Source organism: Lissotriton vulgaris, chromosome 1_1, assembly GCF_964263255.1.
Source record: "Lissotriton vulgaris chromosome 1_1, aLisVul1.2, whole genome shotgun sequence".
Lineage (NCBI taxonomy): Eukaryota > Metazoa > Chordata > Amphibia > Caudata > Salamandridae > Lissotriton > Lissotriton vulgaris.
Genome location: NC_141685.1, coordinates 2,042,746,782 through 2,042,763,822, shown reverse-complemented (window position 1 = coordinate 2,042,763,822; position 17,041 = coordinate 2,042,746,782). Strand labels below are relative to the sequence as shown.

Below are 17,041 nucleotides of genomic sequence, written 5' to 3'. Positions count from 1 at the left end.
GGGACATTCTAAAGAAGACCAAATACCAGTCTTAAACTCAGGTAAGTTAACAATTTTGAAGTCATTATACTTATATATTTCAATGGTGATGTAAATATGCACCAGATCAGACAGTTTAGAGTTATTTTGATCTTCAAAACCACTAAATACACAGGGTTTACGTGTTAGGATGATTCGTAAATCAGCACTTCAAAGTTTGCAACCAAAGTAATTCCTGAGACTAGCAGTGCTGCTCTAAATTCAGGTTATTAGGCTCATTAGGATGATCAATCTTCAGGTATTCCAAGATCAAACGGTGCTTTTGTATGTCTTTTGCTTCTAACAAGCTATTGCCATTAAGCCTATTAGCACTTAGGAAGACAGAAAACAAGTTGGAGCTAACAACAGAGACTTGCCACATACTTATCTTACAGTAATCATAGTATTCATTACAACACTGGTTAAGACTTGATGTGAAAAATCTCAACAATTCTGAACGTGATCCTCACTAGTGATTGAATAGTTAAAAAAATCACTGCACTGCTACAAATATTTTCCTGTATTGTATTTTGTACACTACAAATCTAATTATCAGTAATCACTATTTGAGCTGCCAAAATAACTGGGCATTTATTATTCACTAGATCATCGACATCATGCCAGAAAAGGTTGGTATATTTCACAACAATTAAAGATGACTCAAAATCTAGTTACTCTTACCACAGGAATTTGCTGCCCAATACGTTTCTTCAGTATCTTTGTCTTAATTCAAGTACTAGATATTTATATATATTTGGAAAGACCTAAGATTCTTGAACTGAATTTCTAAGACGGTTACATGGAGAGGGTGAAAGCTTTTTTAAATAGCTATTATATTAAAATAAAAGAGCTCTGTCAACCTACAGCCCTTTAATTAACAGATTTACAGCTGCAGATTGGCACTCCCCACTGTAAATCAAGCTAAGAAAAGTTGCTTGCCCAGTTCATTTCTGCAACACACTGAAAATGCAGTCTCATTGCGAATTTCTGTCGAATTAAGTGAGGACCACACTTGTACATAAAACTGAACGGTTAATGCATGTTTAGTTTCAATCCGAGTAATTTACTCTATGTAGAAAATGAAATCTCAAAAATGAGGAAATTACAATTTGGTGATGTATTACTCTTATTTCAATGTAAGACATCTTTACAAATATTTGGGCTTCAACCCCTGGTGAAATTTCCTAGCTTGTCCATAATTCTGATAACGTGCCAAAAAATGATAACAAAGGGGATAAACAAACAAGTAATAAAATAGGAAACATAACAAAATATAAAGTGGGTGGAAGCACCTTACCAGTTTTGGGTGTCAAACTCAAATCTGTGTCAGAAGAGGAGGACTGTCGGCTGTAACACTTGGAAGGTGAAAAGGAATAGGTTTGGTTTTTCAGAGGGGTGGAGGGTCCTGATGAATGAGTATTGGGGTTAGGATCTTCACTGAAGGGAACCCTGCCAGAAGAAGGTGGAAACACATTCAGTAATCCTGCCCCAAAGGGACTGGATGACAATGGCATGATCCAAAACTCTTACCCAGGGCAGCACTTACTTTTCCTCATGTGAGATTCAGGAAATTTAGGCAGAACGTTAGAATACATGTCTACACATTAGCCAGTTTCAGTGTAAAATTATGTACATCAACATTCAAAATCAATAAGAAAGCCAATTTAAAAAAGCATGAAATGTCAGACAAAACAAAAAGAATATGCAAAAGATACAAAAATGAAATACTTTAAAAAATATATATATTTATGATTCATTTTTTGGTTTGCTCAAGTGATCTGAAAAACAAATAATAAAGGTAACAATAAAAATAAAGATGTTTCCTTATCCTATAGCATTAAAATGCCACAGCTAAAAACAAAGTCTAGGACAGCAAATCCTACGAGCTATTTCTACAGCAAAAAGTCTCTTCTCTAACAGCAAATTTTCTACTTACCTGTTCTCCACTGAGGTCTCTTCCACAGATCCACACACACGTAGGTCCTTATTTTTGGACCTTTTACTTGGTGCTTAAGATTAGAAGGATGTCAGATTGCAGAAATACAAAATGACCATCATTTCCACAAAAATACACTGAAAATGCGCTATATGATTGACATATTTTTGAAAAAACAAATTGAAATGTAGACTCTTTACTTTTGGGAGAGGGCTTCTTTTCAAGCAGTAAAAAGCACCATCAAATCTGTGGAACAGACTTCTTAATCGTTTGTTCATATATACAACTGTTGTCTTTAATTTATCAGTTGGTTTCTATATGACAACAGTGCATTCCCAGTTAGAAAAGGAGGGAGAGAGTGGAAGGAGTAAAGATGAATGGTACCTGCCTACACTGCCTGCCTGCCTGAATTTGGAAAAAATGATGTATTTGGCCTGCCTCGTCCCTGTTACTGAGCTTGTGCAGTCTCGTACCAGTGAAGATGAGAGTGGGAACAGACACAGAGAAGTTCTGAGTTAGTCGTGAGCCAGTAGCAGTGTGAATAGGGCTGTTGTGAGTCGAACGGCATCCATGGCTTGGCGGAAGTACCAGCGGAGACCTGAGAGAATCGGTGGCCAAGTGGAAGAAAAAAAAACAATGTATACAACAAATTGCAAAGTTATATGTTAAAATTAAGTTCAGGGAACATTAATTAGCGGTCACTTCATAAACCATTCATATGAGCATGCATGCAAAAGTATAAATGAAAACAAATAATGTGGTAAAAGCAAGGAATTAACAAAAGCATTTCAGACTGAGTTAGCAAAATCGTCTGCAGAAGGTTGCTACTAATGATACATTCTAATGGGTTTAGGGTTCATTCTCCATTAAACCAACTACTCAAAATAATAATTTTCCATAAATGTGAACAAATCAATCATGATGAGTAAGTGCCTGAAAATACTAAGCATCAAACACAAATGGCTTACGACACACAATTTGTTGAAAGCCTTAAACTGATTGTTCTTTACTTAATTGTAATACAAAATAGAATCTGGGTTTTTCTCAACCGTGAAATTTGCAAGAAAAATCCTAGAAGGGAAAAGTATTTATCAAGTACTTCAAGCAAACATCTGTCACCCAAGTGTGATTTAAATCACAACTCGATACCACAAACCATACATACTTCACGTCTTAACAATTATATCTAAAACTGGAAGTAACGGCATTTCAATTGTGACAGGAACTGCTTTAAAAATACTTCCGACAAAAGCTAAGGTGCATCCCTGCACCCTATGGCCGCCACCCAACACAAATCTTGAATGGATGCCATGGAAATGAAACAGTAATACGTATTTTTGAGCTAGCTTCAAACTTAATCAGAAAAGAGTGGTCACTAATCTGATATTTGTTCATAGCAATTGACACTCCTTTTTGTATTTCGAAGGACCCGAGTACCTACCTAATAAGCTAGCAACTTTCCTACAACAGCCGACAAAAAAGTACATTAGCAATAAAAACTCGAAGAAAAAACTCCTGAGCTTCGGTGAAGAGTAAATTAACAAGGCTTTCTGAATTTTTTGGGGGTGGTGCAAAGACAGGAGATGGCAGGGGATGTGTGCACATTTATAGGAAATGGGAGTCAATGCACATTTGAAGACCAATGGTGGGTGGATTATCTAAAAAATAAACGAGTGTTAAATTTCACTGCTAGTGGTCGCTCTCATCTGGATTTGCAGAGAGGGGCAGCATGTGAAAGAAAGTCTGCATTTAATTGAAATCATAGTCTGAGTATTTTCAACAACGTGTTTATAGTACTTCAATGGGCTCGGCCAGAATTTGCTGCTATCCTAAGCATCTTGAGTACCACCTCCTGCAAGACCAAATTCTGTGTCTGATTAGTGTAACCATAGTTTATATAGAGGCAGGACAATACGGTGCTGTGTATAGTCACTGATGACGTTATCAGGCTGTCTACTCCTGCTCATATTCTTCTAGGAGCCTAAGATGGTGTTGAAGCTACACCTGTTGAGGGGCTAAACTCCAAAACTCAATTCGAGTCCAGGGCATTGGAAAACCTCTGGCAAATAGTGTAGCTCCGAAAAGAGGTGGAGGCAGGGGGACAGGATGGTGTTTTGTACTGTATAAAAGGACCAAATAAGTGGCTAATTAGAACAGCTCAAGTTTCATAGCACTGTGAGTTATAAGAGGATTTATCACAGAGAGAACAAAAAAGGCAACAGAAACCACATCCCTTTCCTGAATATTCCCTACAGATACCTGTCCACTCTCACCCGCATTGGCAAGCATCAACCTATTTTTTATTTCTATTCATCCGCCTGAAAAACAAAATGTCTCCATTAACTATAATGGAGTCACACGCTTTTTAAATGTATATCATCCTGTAAAAATGATTCATTACTCCTTCACCGGATTACTCTTAAATGGCCAACTCCACTTGCATTTTTGTGTCAAGGGTTTGACAGATCGGTTTCTTATCACACACATAACCATAGTAACATATATTACCATAGCAGACCCTGGCGCTCAAGAGAACTACATTGTGTGTAAATGTGTTCTTTGTGAAAGGGGAAAATGCCATAACTTTTAATGAAGTCAGCCACTAGCTTAAGTGGGCTGATGCACAACCCCTTCAAGCATGCTGGATTGGGTGGGAGAACAATGTAAATGACACCAACCCCAGACTAATGGATGAAGTCTTGCTAAGACCCCTATAAGTAACTATGTTATACACATAGTTTTAGTAAAACCAAAAGGCCTTGGCTGAAAGCCCCGATATGTAAATATATCATACAGATTTGAGTCAAAATCAAAAGGTCTCCTCTGACACCAGACCTAGATAGGATACTCTTTATGTTATTAGTTTGGTTTAACTGGCTTACAAGGCTCTAGAGAACATGTGAACCAATAAAGAAAGAACATTAATATCCCAACTGATATGGGGTATTCTAAACAGGGTATATAACCAGTAGAAATCTGCATGACTCCTTCTGGATGCTCGAGCCTAGGTGATATGAACAATGACAACGCATGGTTCTACATGCAGGAGACCAGGTTATATTTTTTTAACTTAAAACAAAGGTCAAATCTCCAAATACTGTAACTCAGATACCCATATTACATGAAAATGCTGCATTATGGTTGTCTTCTAAAGATCAATTTTGACCAGGGAGAATTACAGTCACAAGCTTTATTACACTCACTAAGCACAAAATCAATCTCAAGAACTAATTTCTATAACACCAGTACAATAACACAGAGTTGTGCTACCCAGCTAGATTGATAACCTAGCTCAAATGATGTGCCAACTCTGGAATATATGACGTGGAACATACCAGCTTTAGCATCAGTCAAATTCCTATGGTGCTATATAGCCAGTTTTGATCTATGCGGATACAAATTTTAGTACTTAGAGGTCAGAAAATATTATTAATCCTACCTTGGTTCCAGTTTGTGAAAAATATGTTATATGAGGTAATATATTAAAAAATGTATTTTGTTTTCAAGTAACTGGCCTATTGTTCAGATAAGTACAATAAGTGCTGCATGACCAGCCATTTGTGAAGTGAAAGAAAACAAAGTATGGAGATGTTCAAGACGAGCGAGCAAGGCAGCAATCACAGCACAGAGAAAGGAGAATAGCAAACCTAAAAAGTAAATTATCAAAAAAGAACAGGAAACAAAAACCAGAACGGAAATAAAGCAGTGTATTGCACTACATTAAACTAATAAGGCCTGCCTTTATTGTTGCATAATGGAACATCCGTGAATCACTCAAAAGGGCTCCTGCCCCGTCTTGAATTGGGGCTCCCTCTTGTTTGTCCGTTTTCCTGAATAATCAGATCCATTTTGGACTGGGTGATAGAACATTTTCTATTTATTACCAGTAGTTGTCACTCACAGCTGAAGGCCCGGATAAGAGCAACAAACTCCGTCCTCAGATGCCATGCACCCAAGTGCCAGTGACAAACCACTGGTTGGAAATCCAGGGTGAAAACCAGTACATGGGTGGTGTGACTCACCAAAAAAATGCATGGAAGGTGGTGCCACAAAGGTGAGCCATATTCGAGACCGACCAGCCATATGCTCACTTGTTTCACCATGTATGGTAAGGACAAATAATTCATGCAAAATTCTCCTGGTGAAAATCTGCAACAAGAAGAATCAAGAGAGGAATGCTTTCAAAGCACATGGGAGGTAGCTTAAGTTGCTGCCCTCCAAATGTCTATGATCGGAACATACCTTTTGAGGAAACCCATGCTCCCTTTGCTCTGTTAAAATAAGCAAAGGAGCCTAAACTCTTCTTATGTCTTCAGCTTTACAGATGTAAGAATCTGAAGAAATGGCAATAGTGACTTTTTTTTAAATATATTGTATTTATTTGAACAAAACATGGCCATTTCTATGCAAGTGTCCAATCATGGACGATCGGTAATAATACACTGCTGAGGTGCTCCATTATATTAACATTGTACAGTTAAAAGATCTCAAAAGGCATATTCTCCCAGTGGACTTAGTGCATCTCCCAGTACCCCACCGCCCTTCACATCCCTAAAAAGGCTTTCCCGAAGGTCCGCAATTGGAATATTATCATGTATATTGAACAATGCTAGGGTGAGGTTATGTAATCCATGCCTTTTCTACACTGGGGAGTGTTGTGTCTACAGGTGTTACGGCCGGTCCAGTGTCGCAGCATCTGAGGTAAATTATGAACGGTTCCCATATATCATGAGGGCAAATACCTTGTGGCTGCAGTTCCCAATAAACAGTCAATAGCTCTTGGCAATGTGCAATGTCTGTTAGCCAATCTTGAGATCTGGGAGCTCGCGATCTCCCCTAATGGATAACCATTCGACGCTTTGCTAGAAGGAAGAATATCGATACCAATTTCCGAGCTTCCCGGGCAACCTTGCCGACATAACCCAACAGCCCCAGTAATGGTGTAAACTCGAAAGGCAACCCTGTGATCTCTTCTATTATGCAAAAGACCTCGCCCCAGTAGGCCATAGTGGCGGGACAGGGTCATGCAAGGTGAATAAAGTCTAAATGTGGCAAATGACAGTGTTGACACCCGGAATCAACCACATTCGGAATTGCGCCAATGTGCGGTATAGTTTGTGTAAAATTTTTAAATGAATCTAGCGTAATCTGTAATTCGGAGATAGCATCTCTAACTTACTGCAACAAAACGACCGGCAATAGTGACTTTAGTTGCATGTTTGCGAACAGCTGCTGAGAGAATCTGAAAGATTTCGATCTTTTACAGTATATCTTAACAGCTCTACAAACATCTGAGTAGTCTCTCAAGCAACAAAGCAAGTTCTATATTTAAGGAGAATGGCGTTTAAATCTTCAGAATGAAAGACAAGACAGTTCAATGAACAGCTTTGACCATGAAGAAGATGATACCTAGTGCCTCAGAAGAGAAAGAAGAGAGAGAACCTGGCTTTTATGATAGCTTATTACAAATATGATCGCTGTCAAAAAGATCACCTTCCAAGCCAGCAACTCAATATCACAGAACAGCAGGGGACCCGGGGTTTATGCAAGAGGGAAACCAAAACCAATTTGAAGTCCCATTAGAGAGCAGCATTCCCAAATACATGGAAGAAGATGGAGAATACCATCAACATTAAGTACCATCACTATCTGCCCACAAAAAGGTCTAGGTAAGTCAAATGAAATACGCTGCGATAGCTGACTGGTAATGCTTGCATTGCTACATTTTGGTTTCCTATAGAAGCAAAAAACAATATAAAAGAAAAAAAACAAGTCTTGTGTTGATTCAATTGCCTCGCTCAGGCCAACTAACAAAAACCTAGCCATTTCCAACTGTATAATTTCCTAGTAAAACCTTTCTAGCCACCTACATCATAGCTATGTTTAATTTAGACAAACCTAAGTGTAAATAAACTAGTTTCAGAAACCAGGCCCAGAATTTAAACATGGGTAGGTAGAAATCCAAAAGCTGGAGAAGCAACAGAAAGTTTTGCCTGAGAGGAGGTGTCCTAAAAAACACATTTGGGAATAGCAGAAATACTTACAGGATATCTTGAATTTAAGCATCCAAGGGTCAGATGAAATAGTTGAAATGTGTGAAGAAATGTTCCCAAGCAGTCTAGAAGACGGCCACCCCCCAATGACTACTCTCAGTTATCTAATCAATAGGAAAACACCACATAATATGACACTTACATTCAGAGGAAACAGTGAAACAAAGTGCACCGATATAAAATAAGAACCACTTGAGTAAATCCCTCCCCAATATGTGGGAAAGAACTGGCACCAAATGAGGCTGCTGGTAATGCAAAAACATGTAAGTGGAGTGAACCCTTTTTATGATTTGGACTGCAGCACAAGATTTTTGCAATCACAAGAGAAGAAGGGAGAGAAGGACAAGAGAGTAAAGATATTAAAAAACAAGATGCAACATTTTTTGAAACCTCGAAGTTACAAAGAACATACCTGGATAAATCCAATGCTTCTTCTATAAGAAATTGAATTATTATTTGTGGTGGGTGGCCACCCACCTCGAGGAATAATCACAACTCTGGTCAGGGTGAACCTCAAAGTCACTAAATTAACCGGAGCTCAATTCTCCAATAGCCATGGGACAGAACACACAGGCTGAACATCAGTCTACACCAAACACAGTAAGGAAAATAGAGTAAAATGTAATACACAAAATGACAAAAATCTATAAGGAAAACTGGTGATATGAACTTTTAAAGTTTCATGTAAAAATAGCGCCAAAGAATCATAAAGTGCCAATGATAGTGAAAGGTAATAGTAGACCGGGACCTGGCCACAATTTGACACTCACTGCGATGGAGCGTGGGTCAAATACACCGACTGAGCTTGTCGGAATCAAAGATTTTACCTTCTGACTTTCCATCACAGCAAGGTCAAGTTCAGATCCAGTTTTAGTTCCACTGGTTAGCTGGGCAGTTGCAGGAAAGACATGCTGCAGCTTCTTGTATACCAGTAGCTCCAACAGAAAGTCAGCTGCATGACCACTTCTTTGTTATGGGTACAATAAGGAGAGAGATCCAGTCCTTTAAGGTTCTTTTCTGGTCTCAGATATCAGGTCCAGACCTCTCCTGATCCTCCTCCGGTCCGTAAGTGTTCTGAAGTGGGTGCCTAACGATGCCACATTTATGGCTCGCTATTGCTAGTGGATGGAAATGACTTCTGTGCATACACTAACCAATGGGGCACAAGTTTCCGGTGCCTCCTCTACCCACCTTGGGAATTTCCAAGATGAAGGAAGTCTTCAGCCACCCTAAACTTGGGCTCTGAGGAATGGGGGGGGGACATGCACTATGGCAATCCTAATGTCCACCCACATCTAACACTAAAATCCGGTTTGGGGCAGTAAGTGTGCCCACAATAAACCCAGAGACAGACGTCTAGTTGAACGCAATTTCCAACCAATCAGAAAATAGATATGCAGGATATTTTTTGCTTTCCTGTTTTTACCCTTTCAGGAATGTGGAATTTAATAAAATATCTACTTGTCCATGGGGCAGGTTGCTTCATAAATCTACTTGTCCTATATCAAAATCCACTTGTCCCTTTGGTGCCATGGAGTGCGGCGACACATTTTGGCAGCAATCTCATTATATAAGAGCTCTGATATAGCCTTTCTGATTATGCCAGGGCTCATACCATAGTAGTGTTTCAATACTTGAAATCCTCTTATGTTGCCACATTTCCGCAGATCTACATACGGGGGCCGAATGTAGTGGTAAGCAATAGTTCCAGGGTCAGAATGCCCTTTTGAGTCTGTGCCAACCTACTAACTTGCATGTTTTAAGGGTTTTCAACAACTCTTTTCCCATTCTGAGATATGTTGAAAATGTACTCCTATTAGTGGCGGACGTAAACATTCTTCCAGAGTTTGGAAAAAAGTAGTTGGAAGGAAAGTGAACTTGCAAACACTCAGATTTTCACATGAGCAAATCTACAAATGGGGAATTCACTAAAGCCATATAGCTGCACTTAATGCAAGGACATATTACATGGGCGCACTTTGGAAACTTTCTTTAATAATTGGGCCCATAATTTGGTTTGGCGTTGACCATGACCTTTTGCGTTTATCAAAATTCTGTCTCTCTCTGTATCGGCTGCCTTCACTGTGAGTGACAGCACTCTTTCGCAAGGAGCATGACGTCACACAAAGTAGTCTTGTTCAGTGCCAGTAACTACTTTGGCAAAGTGTGCTTTTAGACACCAAAAACAATTTTTGCTTTTGCCAGTGTTTGTTATAATGGTGAGGGCCTGGCAGCTCCCATACCAATAAGGTTTTACAAAAACCATGCATAAACAATTCATACATTGACAAAACTAAAAACCTGACCACCAATTTCAGACCTACTTGCTTTGCCGTGCTTGTTGATTTTTGTTTCCCATAATCTTATTGAAACTTGTTACACTGATTTTTTCCATTATGAATATTTTTGGGAAAAACAAGCATGCATCAACACATGTTACTAAATGATGCTGCAAAGAAATGGTACCTGAAATTTTACATTATTTTAGCGAAATGTTTTTTTCCAGCTTTCATTTTTTACGAACATTTCATTTTGAAAGCAAAGAATCATAAATCTTGCTTTCAAGCTTCTGGAAATATTTGCATCAAATCAGAATGTATTCTGGGAGCATTATGCATAGCCTCATATTGCTAAACTTTGAAAACGTGTGTACACCTTTTTATACTGTAACCACTGTCAGTAGTGCAATCAGAGCTTACAACACTTACTTAGAGCGCTCACCCTAATAATAAAGGCTTTCAATTAATGAACCATGAATAAAAGTATGAACAGCATTAACAAATGGACAAAAATATTACCTTAACTGCAGACAGTGTTATTCCCTGATCCATAATGTGGTACTGCAAACTCGCAGCCAGAGGGTGTGTGCTGCAGGGGTTGGGCTTACTTGTCCCAAGGACAAAATACACATGAAAACTTGTTGCCCTTGACCCCAAACAATATGTCCCGGGCGTCGGGCTATAGGAATTCCACATCCCTGCCCTTTGAAGTGTGCCCCCACTTGTTATATGAAAAAGCCCAGCGAAACTGTCAAGAAGGATTTGACACTATTATGTCATAAAGAGCCCACTTAATTTAGAGCCTACAGGAGTGTAGAATTTAATAAAATATCTACTTGTCCATGGGTCAGGTTGCTTCATAAATCTACTTGTCCTTTAACAAAATCCAATTGTCCCTTTGGTGCCATGTAGTGTGGCGACAAATTATGGCAGCAATCTCGTTATATAAGAGCTCTGATTTAGCCTCTCTGATTATGCCAGGGCTCATACCATAGTAGTGTTTGAATACTTGCAATCCCCTTATATTTTCACGTTTCCGCTGATCTAGAAACTTGGGCTGAAGGTAGTGGTAAGCAATAGTTCCAGGGTTAGAATGCCCTTTTGAGTCTGTGCAAACCTATAACTTGCATGTTTTAAGGGTTTTAAACAACTCTTCTCGAATCTTTTCCCATACTGAGAAATGTTGGAAAGTTACTCCTGACAATGGCAGACGTAAACCTTCTTCCAAAGTTGGGAAAAAAGTAGTTGGCGGGAAAGTGTATTTGCAAAACACTCAGATATTCGCATGAGCAAATGTACACATGCATATTTGCTCATGCTAAAATGCTGTTCACAAATATTTTCTAGGAGTACTACTTTGGGAATTCACAAAAGCCATATAGCTGCACTTAATACAAGGACATATACCATGGGTGCACTTTTGAGACTTTCTTTAATAATTGGGCCACTAATTTGGTCTGGCGTTGACCATGACTTTTTGCGTTTATTAAAATTCTGTTTCTCTCTCTGTATCACCTGGCTTTACTGTGAGTGACTGCATTCTCCTCTTTCCTAAGTAGCATATCGGCACACAAAGTGGTTTTGTTCAGTGCCAGTAAATACTGTGGAAGTGTGTGCTTTTTGAGACCAAATGTTTTTTTTTGGCTTTTGCCAATGTTTGCTATGATGATGAGGGTCCAGAAGCTCCCACACCAATAAGGTTTTACAAAACCCATGCCTGTGCTGAAGGCCCAGGACAAAATACACATGAAAACTTGTTGCCCTTGACCCTAAACAATATGTCCTGGGAGTTGGGTTATAGAAATTCCACATCCCTGCAGCCTACCTGGCTGGAGGACAAAGCAATGTCTCTGCAGAGTGCTAACATTTGTTTGAAAACAAGGATATGGAAGTGTAAAAACAATGACCAGGCCCAGAGGGTCGGGAGTTCCATTTGAAACTAAGAAAGGAAAACAGGGGGATACGTCCCCCTGAAACTGAACTCTACCTAGATAGTATAGTATCCCTCCTGACATAATGACATTCATTATAAGAATAAGTGCCTGCCACACCTAGACATCACTTCAATAGGAGTGGGAAAGGGAAAAACATTTTTTATATGTAACCCTCACACACTCTATTAGTCTCATGCTTCATCTTGACTTCTAAAGGTCAGGGTGGACTAGACTGTGTTCCAAGGAGCTCTTAAAAGAAAAACTGACTAGGGGGCGTAACCGGTAAATAAAAATCACTCATCTTCTCCAAGGTATCCCTTTGTTCATGGGAACGAAAAAACCTAAGCTACAGAAGGAGATTGTAGGATTCGATGGTCCTATAACCTTACTCAACCAACATGTTTCAGCCCTACTCAGACATGGTGCAAAACAGAATTGACCCGAATGCGATTCGGTCCTTAGATGCAGAGAAGGGGTTCAAGGCTGTTCATTGATCATTCATGAGACAAGTACTACTGAAATTTTGGTTCGGCCCCACTTTCCTAGCCTGGATAGATCGACTATACACAAACCCAATGGCACGAGTGTGGCTAAATGGAGTAATGTTGATAGATGTTCAAGTGTGCCCGGGCAGTAGGTAGGGATGTCCTCTCTCCCCCTTGCTATTTGTCTTGATAGTGGAGCCACCGGCATGTCTGATCCAAAACCAACTGGACATAAGATGCTTTAGAGACCATCTGGAGCTGCTCTTACTATATGCAGATGACATGCTTTTATATGTCACCAACCCAGACATGCCACTCCCCTATATATTGAAGGTATTTGATGACTATGGGCACCAGGCGGGTTATCAAATAAATTGGGATAAATCCAGCTTATACCAGGTAGGGGGCTGCCTAAATACACAGAGTCTACCTAGACAACTACACGTCAAGAGGGAGGGATTTCGATACCTATGCCTCTATATAATTACCAATCTAGCGGTGAGCATCGACCGCAGCATCAAAAGGATACTGAGGGAATTCCACTTCAACGTAGCCAATACAATGGCGGGATAGCGCTCCCAGGTATAAGATCTTACTATTGAGCATCCCACTTGGTGGTCATAAACGAATGGGGACACCTGCCAGCCGACCATCCAACATACGCTCTTGAGAAGCTTCAATTTCAATCCCGAACATATCTCCACTACATAAATGGGGCAGAAGAGCATGACAGTTACTCCCAGCAACCCAAAGGACAGTTGATGCTTGGAAGGTGTTGGAACGTCAAATGTAGTAGGACAAGAAATGTGAGAAAGAAACCCCGCTGTGGGAGGGGACATGCCTGCCAGAAATTGACAATCTGCAGGGGCATGATAGGGATCTCCAGACTTGGGGACAATCGAGAGAAGGATTCCATAATCCCTTTCCACTCACTCCAACATGAATTCAAGCTGAATGATACCCAAATATATAAATATCTGCAACTTCAACACGCCTGGAGGGCAGAGAACCTAGACACATCAGACATCCCAGAATTTGCACCATTAGGGGGAAGATTACTGCAGGGAGCAAGACAAAGCGATCTCATGGACATACAAAACCCTTATAAATAATATGCCAGCCAACCAGAGAGCTCTCATATCCAATGGGAAACTACCCCGGGTGAGCTGGAGGACATAGATTGGGAGACCGCATTTATGCACCTGAGAGAAGTGGCCATTAAACTAAGAGTATGCCGAATACAATTTAAGATCTTACTCCAGGCCTACTTTGATAGGGTGAGACTACACAAAATCAGGAGGGCTGAGTCACCAGAATGTATCCATCATAACACAGAGAATGGGACCTACATTCACACATTATGGGAATGCCACCATATAAAGCTATATTGGGACCAAATAACAGAGGAAATGGTAGTGGAGGCACAATTACCCATAAATTCTCAAGAAGGTCCTATTAGGTATCCCCACTCAAGTGAATCTTCCTCGCTAGAAACTGCTGTTATGTAACCTAGGACTGATAGTAGCCAAAAGAGATCTTGCTAAATACTGGGGTTCTCCGAACCTCCCCACATTGGCTGTGTAGAGGACAGGAATAGACTTCTACAGGGGGACAGAGAAGGTGACATACCAGGCAAGAGGGTGCTCAAAGAAATTTACCAATGTCTTGGCCCCTTGCTGAGATATTATGGGCTGGATTTAGAGAGTGGGACAGAAGAACCCAGGTCAGGAATATGGAAACCAGACGCAGTATGAAGCAAGATATCCTACACACCTCCAACACACATCATATGTTAGAATGAATCATCAAATACTGTTTAGTGATAGACATTCCAAAAATGATGTTTATTGGTATCACTGTCAACTGGATTCAAAGCGGATAACCTTCATGTTACTCTTCGTCTACAGTTCACATATGTATCTATACTGTGTTTTCAGGAACAATGTAATAAAATATTTTCAAAAAACAAATGGTGTGGCTGCATGTAGTACATTTTGTTGGAGCACACTGAATACAACTGAAATGGATTCTTAATATATAAAAACTTAAGACAGATTCATATTACCAAAAATACTTACTAGAGACCATAATGCATAAATAAAATTGACAGTAAGTGTTTGAGAGAGGAAATTGGATACAAAATCAACAAATAATTGAATTTCAATACTGTGGGTTAGTTCACAAGTGTGAGAAACAGCGATATAGATAAATGTAAAGTGAAAGTGGGACTGAACTAATAAATATAATGTGAGCAAACTGTTACGAATAGATTAGGTGCATCATGCTTTGAATACCAGATGGAGAAAACTAGATACAAAGTGTTAGCATGTGATTAACATTCCAAAAGTCTGCAGCAAAGCAACAGTGGGAATTGCAAAAATATGTTTATAAGCCTAGTATGCAGGTATTCTTATGTTAGTTTAATGTTAGCAACAAAGATCTTAGGATTGCATAAGGAAACAGTGCAGTTATGGCCACTGACATGTTTATAAAACTGTAATAATCAGCATCTTGAGTACATCTACAGCTGACTAGGCCAAGAGATTGGAGAGTGCCACAGGAAGTGGTACCTTCACATAGATTACAAAGTGTTCTGTGCCAAGGTGTCATCCCTTTCGCCCGGCTTCTCAAATATCGATTTTTCATCCTTGATAATTACTTACGCTTTTTATATAGTAATTGGACAGCTTTTGTGGTAAGCAGAAACTTGCTTCCTAGTTTTTTCGAGTCCCCTGCAGGATTACTGCTTTTTCAGCAGGCGGCATCAGTCTCAGGCATGTAACTCTATGTCCTGATGATTGATCCCAGTACTCCTGTGTATGGGATCGAAACGTCATCGTCTCCTTGACACCATCATAAGTATTACTGAATTGGGCTATGGTTTTTGCCTTCATTTATGCTTGACAATTTACTGATTCTTTTTCCAAGCACTAAGAAATGCTTGAGCCTTTGTTCTTTTTCTTGTTTTAATTGTCGCAGAGTTTGTGTTTCCACTTCATAGTTTTTGTTTTCTTCACAAATACGTAAAATATTAAAAGTATTTCTGTCCGGATGGACAACGTAATATTGATCTCATTGTATTTCTATATTTATTGCTTCTCCCTTATCCTTCTTGTGAGGTACCACTGTTCCTATAACAGGCTTACCGGAAGCAGATAAAATGCATCTAGTTCATAAAGTAAATACTTTTTTCTTTATCTCATAAATACTCATATTGGTCCCTGAGAAGGATTGGGAGTAACACAAAGAGCACGTTGGGTGGGGGGGGGTGGGAGCACGATTGTGAGTTGGAAAGCAGCACATGGAGGGAAGAGCAAAAAAATACATCCAATGGCGTGCTCAAAGAAAAAAAAGGAATTCTCTGATGTGAGCTGTAGAAGGATTATACAAGTCATCCAATCAAAAGGATGTTAAAAAAGATATGTCACAGGGGAGGATAAAAACAAGAAGAGCATGGAAAGGCATCAAAGTAGTAGCAGGCAAACACGAGTGACATTAAAACCACCCATTGGTATGCAATGGATTGATCCAAAGTCCACTGCAAACATTGGCATTTTCCACAACAGGCTATCAACAGGAACAGCTACCAGGATATCATACATAGACTAAGATACTCTACCTCTTATAAATACAAACAAAATACAAATTCTGGAGAATTAGGACTGCAAATATGTCACATTGCCTTCTCTCTAATCAGGTTCGTTGCGATAGAAGATGACATAGTTAGCCTTTTTCAAAATTATAGAGCTAAGTAGACATGCTAATACTAAGTGAAGACATTTTGTAGGGTTGTAAAGATTTTACTAAGAGAAGTCCCACTATATCTGCTGCAATAGTTATTAGCAGATTACTGTAAAGCCCTGAGCAGGGTTGATGCTACAAGGAGAAACATACAGGATGCACAAAGCAAATAATGCTGAAGAAAGGTTGGCGGCAGGTCTTTAGAAACACAATGTTTTCCTAAATAGGCTCAGTGGAGGTTCACAATCCATCATGGAGGTTTTACCTTAAACTCAAATGTATGAATGAAGGTGCACGAGCTCTCTAGCCCAATTCAGCCCAGTAGGACCAACAGTATCCTTTCATTGGTGGCCAAAACAAACTACCTGACCAGAGGAGACCAGTATTTTGTCAGTTTACGGTCCACAGCTGAGGAAGAACTTCCCTGGAAAGATTATAATCATGCACTTATTTTTCTACAGAAATTCTCAGTGTCATCTCTTCACATATGTTACAATATGTGAATGGCTGTGGACTAGTTAAAAGGACACAGAGCAAGACATAAAGGAAAAAAGTAATGGGAAAAGGAAGGAGAGGTTTGAAGTGGGGTTTTCAA

The 17,041-nt window shown here is 39.6% G+C and overlaps 1 protein-coding gene across 6 annotated transcripts in view; it reads right to left on the bottom strand.

Annotated features, from left to right (window-relative positions):
• C2CD5 (C2 calcium dependent domain containing 5) overlaps nt 1–17,041 on the bottom strand; it is a 915,439-nt gene that overhangs the window by 745,837 nt on the left and 152,561 nt on the right. For all 6 annotated transcript variants that reach the window (XM_086920391.1, XM_086920370.1, XM_086920386.1 and 3 more), the window contains exon 8: nt 1,316–1,467. In XM_086920391.1, the coding sequence (XP_086776517.1) occupies nt 1,316–1,467 (152 nt within the window). The remainder of the gene's footprint in view (nt 1–1,315; nt 1,468–17,041) is intronic.